Source organism: Trematomus bernacchii, unplaced genomic scaffold, assembly GCF_902827165.1.
Source record: "Trematomus bernacchii unplaced genomic scaffold, fTreBer1.1, whole genome shotgun sequence".
Taxonomy (NCBI): Eukaryota; Metazoa; Chordata; class Actinopteri; order Perciformes; family Nototheniidae; genus Trematomus; species Trematomus bernacchii.
In genome coordinates this window covers 25,932,209-25,938,208 of record NW_022987739.1, presented here as the reverse complement: position 1 = coordinate 25,938,208, position 6,000 = coordinate 25,932,209, and the positions used below count along the sequence as shown (strand labels likewise).

Below are 6,000 nucleotides of genomic sequence, written 5' to 3'. Positions count from 1 at the left end.
AACGGGGCGGGGCACGCTCGTGAACTGTTAGCGCCATGTTATGCATGCCCACTGCACCTCGCGGGAGCACGCACAGCGTAAAACTCGCAGACATTTCAATGATCTGTACGGCAAAGTTTGGTTTGGAAACGGTATCATTTAGTTTTTGGCGGGCATACATAACACTGCATAACACCGCTTTCAGATTTTTCCTTCATTGTTAAAAAAAATCTGTCAGACGGAAAATATTCGGTTAACACGACCTCTGATTGTAACTTATATTTTTCTTTTAATATCTGTGTGTTTCCTTGCCTCTTTTTGCTGCTACAGTATGAAACCTGAATTTCTCTACAGGGATTAATAAAGGTTTATCTTATCTCGTTTCTCTCGTAAAAGCCACCATTCTTCTTTTTATTCCACTATATTTAAATGAACACTTGCTGTCTTAGTCTATATCAATACAAGGTGACATAATATTGTGTTCACAGCTAGTTTCCACGGGCAAAAAGTGGCAAAACATAAACTCTTGCAGGTTTTTCTGTGGTAAATATTTGTCAGTATATTGAAAAGAATTCCAGGAAAAAAGTAATAAAGAAAAAAGGGTTAAATGACCAAATGTGTCAATCAAGCCACACCAGAGTTTGTTCCCGGCTGCTCGGTGGACTGTCAGTGATTTTGAGCGACACTATATATATTATTATATTTGTGTCAGGCTCTGGATGAAGAGGGGTTTCTGTGTCACTGACCTCTTCAGGTTGACCATGGCCCAGGGGATCCCGGTGGGGGTGTTGAAGGCCGGGAGCAGCTTCTCTGCTAGCTGCACCGCCTTCAGCTTGAACATCTGCAGAGAGAAAAGAAAGGGTTAAAAAACAACATCGGTTAACTTTCCTTTTTATCGCTTGAAATCCTCACGGTCCATCAACCTTCCCTGCTTATTATTCCTCTCACAGCTGACAGGTACAAGCATAAAACAACTGCCAAGCACCAAAACAAATGCAGGATGAAGGCAAATAGGACATCTGGAGACAAAGGATTGCTAAATGATGGCCACACAGTGTCAAAGCTGAATAGATTTATGGCAGACTAATATATGCAAAACCGCTCCTCGGTATATAACGGCGCTGCAGTTATACGAAATGTTGCCACTAAGAAGAAAAGCAGGAGGTCGCACAACAGCGATTCAGCCAGTTTAGAAACCAGAGTTCACAGTTTTTATTATCAGAACTGTCGTCTCAATCCAGAACGAAGCAGCGAAAAGGACATGTGTTCGTTTTTGAGATTACACCAGTTCTCCTCTCGTCTGACAGATGAGGCTCTGAAGGATCTGATGTTTTCTCTCAGCACGCCAATCAAAGAGATAAAAGGAAGCTGAGGTTATTCTGCGGCTGAACTGCATACAAGAATCTGTGTCAAGCTAAAAATACAAGTGTGTATGATGGCAGGCTGCTATTAACACAGACAGCAAATATACAAAAGTGACATCTTAAAGGTAAGTTTGAGAAACCGGCTCGAGTGCGCTAGAATTTGAAAATACACAACCGGAGAAAATCTGCCACTTCCTTACAGAGCCCCTCCTCCAACACACACGAACGCGCACATGACCAATGAGGGCACGAGATAAGTTTGTGCACAGATGGAAGGCTGACAGGCAGGTAGGCCATCCAGTTATTTTAGCAGGGCCGGCTAAAATGATTGGTCGTGCTTTTTACAGCGCCACGGCTTCCACAGATGACATTTTTTTATGGATTTTTTGTCAAAGCACTTCAGATATTCATTGCTATCGGGATGTTAAGAGCATTCCCTGGAATATAACAAAAAGTGTATCTCGAGCCGGTTTCTCAAACTTACCTACCCCACCTTTACGTTTTAAACTCAATTAAAAACCTGCACAGCTCTCCACTTTATATTCTAGTATTTGTCATATTTTTACTTAGTGTTTTGTGTATTTATATTTCTGTAAATACTTCTCTCTTTTATATAATAGTTGTTATTGTTTTTAAATAGTACAACTAATTTCTTTGCCCCTTTTCCACAAACTATTCCTCTAACTTTTTGTTTATGTATGCACCATTTAAACCAAAACAAATTCCTTGTTAGTGGGAACACCTACTTGGCAAACAAACAGGATTCTGATTAAAAGATTTGTATTCATCAATTAGTTTATCTTGTCACATATTTATCAGAGAACGTACATATAACTGCAATTTCTCACACACAGAGAGATATGCATTTTATTCCATTGTTACCATTTCTCTGCCTGATGTGAATGAATTGTCTAACAACACAGGAGCAGGAGCGCCTGCAGAGAGTGTAATAAACCCCACAACAACATAACAAAAGGTGACAGATTTATGTCCAAACAAAACAGAAACGTTTAATTATTCTCAGCATGAATTGCAAAAACGTAATGAATGTAAAGTAGACATTCGCAGCAGGACTCTAAGTGTAAGAGCCACTTTCTGGTTATTGACAGAAAACATCGCCTTCCAGAACAAAGCAATTTTAAAAAGTGGCAGCGACCGACAACAATAGTAATAGAAAAGGACATAGACAAACTGACATAAAAATAAAAATAATTATAAGTTGCTTTAGTGTTTCTCGTTTGCTCCAGTATTGTTATAGTATAAAACATAGGTGTCAATTTTGGCATCATTACAAATCAAATATGAAGAAAAATCAACGAAAAACGTCTATTTGATAATGAGTGTTGTTGCAAAAAGTTACATTTAAATGCAATATTATAGCAATAAACAGACATTTGCTCTCTTCCTAAATTGCTTGATGAACAATGGCAGTTTACATAGTGTTATAAAACAAGTTTGACCGTCTAAAAAAAGGCTGACTGCATTTTAAATACCAGTGCTAGTGGATAGGGTATCAAAGAGATGCTCCCACTTTAAAACTGCATGGCTCCCGACATTTAAATCCAGGATGTCAGAAAAGTCAAGAAGAAAAAAAAGCTCTGACAAGCAAACAGCTCCGGAGACTGTCAGTGTCTCAGATGGATGTATGTATGTGTGACTTCTGAAGGACAGTTGTGGGATAAACGCTCACATGGGGAGTAATACAACTCGCAGACAAAGCATTCAGGCAAAGCAGCGCCGCAGAGAAAAGCAGACGGAGGCGGATTCATCAACACAATCTGTCAGGGCTGATATATGGAGAACTCGCACCGTCTCGCAGAGTAAGAGAGGGAACAATAACACATGGTGGTGTTAGCAGAATATTTAAGCAGCCAGTGATACACCTGAGGTCAAACTGTGGAGGTTAACATGGGAGAGAAACAGGTGCAGACAAGAGGAGGGGGAGGGGAGAGAACAATGCAGACAAACAGATGTAGGCCTGCATATGAGGAGGATATGTAGCACATGAGATATATTAGTAAGAAGGATTAGAGGGGATCAGAAAGACAATAGCTGAGTTTCTATCCACTTATATTGTATTAACACAAACCTACACACAAACAGGGGAAATGCTGAGTGCAATGGAATGAATCATGAATAGAGAATGTTTAGGGAGGCAAAAATTATGCATATATATTGCAAGAAAAAAGTGCAATTGGCAAAGAAAGGGCAAATGAATCACGACGTACATAAATTAAAGACCTCATTTTTCATTTGGGTACATTTGACTGGTTAATTGTTCACGTTTTGTTGGATTGTGATCAAACTCTTTTTGGTTTGTTTTGGTAACTTTTTTGTACTTATGTTCATTTTATTGTTATGTTTTTGTGCATTTCATCTGGTTCGGTTAAGCACTTTGGGCTGCATCCTTCACGAATGGTGCTTAATGAATAAAGTTATTATTATTCTCATGATTACATAAAGCATGCGACTTCAACGTTAACTGAAGAAATGAAAGATTGCGGACGACAAAACGAAAAATAAGATCTGTGTGGAGTGATGAGGAGACCTTAACCTTTTTTAGAGATTTAAAAAAAGTACATTTTGGTGTGTGTGTGTGTGTGTGTGTGTGTGTGTGTGTGTGTGTGTGTGTGTGTGTGTGTGTGTGTGTGCGTGTGCGTGTGCGTGTGCTCAAGTCCGCCCTCCATTGATTCGCGGTCTGCCTGCCGGCCGCACCGAGTCCTTTTAAAGAGCTCCACTGCGTTTTATTGGCAATCCCACTGCTGATGTCATCAAGCAGGGACAGGATCCAAACGTCCCGTCAGAGGAGCCGACCGGCCGCCATCACAGATAAAACTCTACGGTTTATGATAATTATTTTCCTCGCTGCTTTTATCTTCACGCAGGGATGAAAGGAGAGGGGAGAGAGACCAGGCCTTCTGAAGACACGGCAGTGTTATTGTTGACTGTTAAAGGAAACGTGCCGAGAGATGAAGACGAAGATAATCTCTGCTTAATTAGGGCCTTAAATGTTCCTTATCTTGTTTTTTATTATGATTTACCATGGAGAATTATCACACTTGAGACAAGCTGTGCTCCGACTGTTGTCACGTCAGTGTTTATCATCTGCTGTGAACAGACTCCTGACATTATGCAACAATATGCAGCCATGAAGGTACATTTTGATTGTTGATTTGATATGTTCGGTACACTTAGTTGTGCATCCAGAAAATAATACAATTAATCTAATTCATGTTTTTTTAGATGTAACATATCTGTATCAAACATGTCACGTACCAACAAAGCATTATTTGTGTTGTCAGATTTAAATATCTAGCCAAGAAAGGCAGTAATTCAGTTCGATTTTACAACTGCTAAGGAATTTTGTTGGGCACAATGCTGATCGTTTTTAACCCTTTCACTGTTTTGAAGTAGGATAAATATTAGTGCTGCCCAAATCTCATATTGTGGTTGCAGCTACAGGATTTAAAACACATAAACATAGGACATTTACTTCTATCAAACAGGATTTGGAGAGATGTGTTAATTCCTGGAGCTCATCCGTGAATGAACGTTATTAAACCTTCTCTTTGGCATTTTGGCATTTTCTACCAAAGACTACTGAAGTCTGCAACGTTTCACCGAAACATAATCAACAAAACAAGTTTGTCTCTTGTTCCTCCTTGACACATCTCCAAATCATTGCAGCAAAATAACCACAGGGCCCATGTGCATCAATAAGAATATGATATTAAGAGCTTTGAGGTAAAGAAAGTCCTCGGGGAGGACGAGGCCGGGCAGTTTGTTGTTGGCGTTTCTATGATTCTCCCTCTGGGTCTGACAGCTCTGTGATCAGCCTTTTAAAATACAGTACCGCACACTTTCTAATCTGTCACTGAAGGATGAACTCTCGCTGGGAGCATGGACACCTCAGTTAGAGCTTTGACTTGTTTAGATTGCAATCAGAAAAAATGTGACCACATGTAACGTTCAGGTGTAAATGCACTCAAACTGCAAATACATACTTCTGGAGGTAGTCAGGGATGCATTGTGACTGCATTGAACATAAGTTTAAAAAGTAGGCATGGGCAAAATATCAATATTATACAAGTATCGTGATATGAGACTAGATATCTACTTAGATTTCCGTTTATCATATTATTGCATTATTGTCATTCCCTGGTTTTAAAGGAGAGAGATATCATCGCCCTTATAACATTTCTGATATTTATTTATCAAAAAGGTTATGGGAAAGCAGCAATTATTAATTCTTCAACATTTTGGAAATACGATATTAAGAACTACTTAAAGTGGTAAAGTCCTACACTATATTATTCAAATATAGCATGATAGGTCATGCTATATTTGAATAATATAGTGTAGGACCATACCTATATAAGGCATATTTATAGTTTTTTTTTTTTTCAAAATACCAAACAGATCATGCATTTTAGCCATGCCTCATTTTGCTCAATTTGACAATTTCTAGCTCTGGGCAGATTCAGTGAGAACAGCACCACCTACAGGCCTGGCATATGTACTACAGCGTCTCCAGCGCTTTCGAACGGCAATGGCCGTGGCTGTCTCCTCCTGATTGGTGGAGAGTTGGCCCAATAGCCGTAGCGCCACCGTCCTGACGTCAGGACAGTGTTCAAATCTGGATCAGTTTTTATCAGAT

The 6,000-nt window shown here is 39.5% G+C and overlaps 1 protein-coding gene across 1 annotated transcript in view; it reads right to left on the bottom strand.

Annotated features, from left to right (window-relative positions):
- The window catches only part of man1a2 (mannosidase, alpha, class 1A, member 2), a 126,247-nt gene that overhangs the window by 33,967 nt on the left and 86,280 nt on the right, over positions 1–6,000 (bottom strand). Inside the window, exon 7 of the mRNA XM_034147406.1 lies at positions 726–820. Within this exon, the coding sequence (XP_034003297.1) occupies positions 726–820 (95 nt within the window). The remainder of the gene's footprint in view (positions 1–725; positions 821–6,000) is intronic.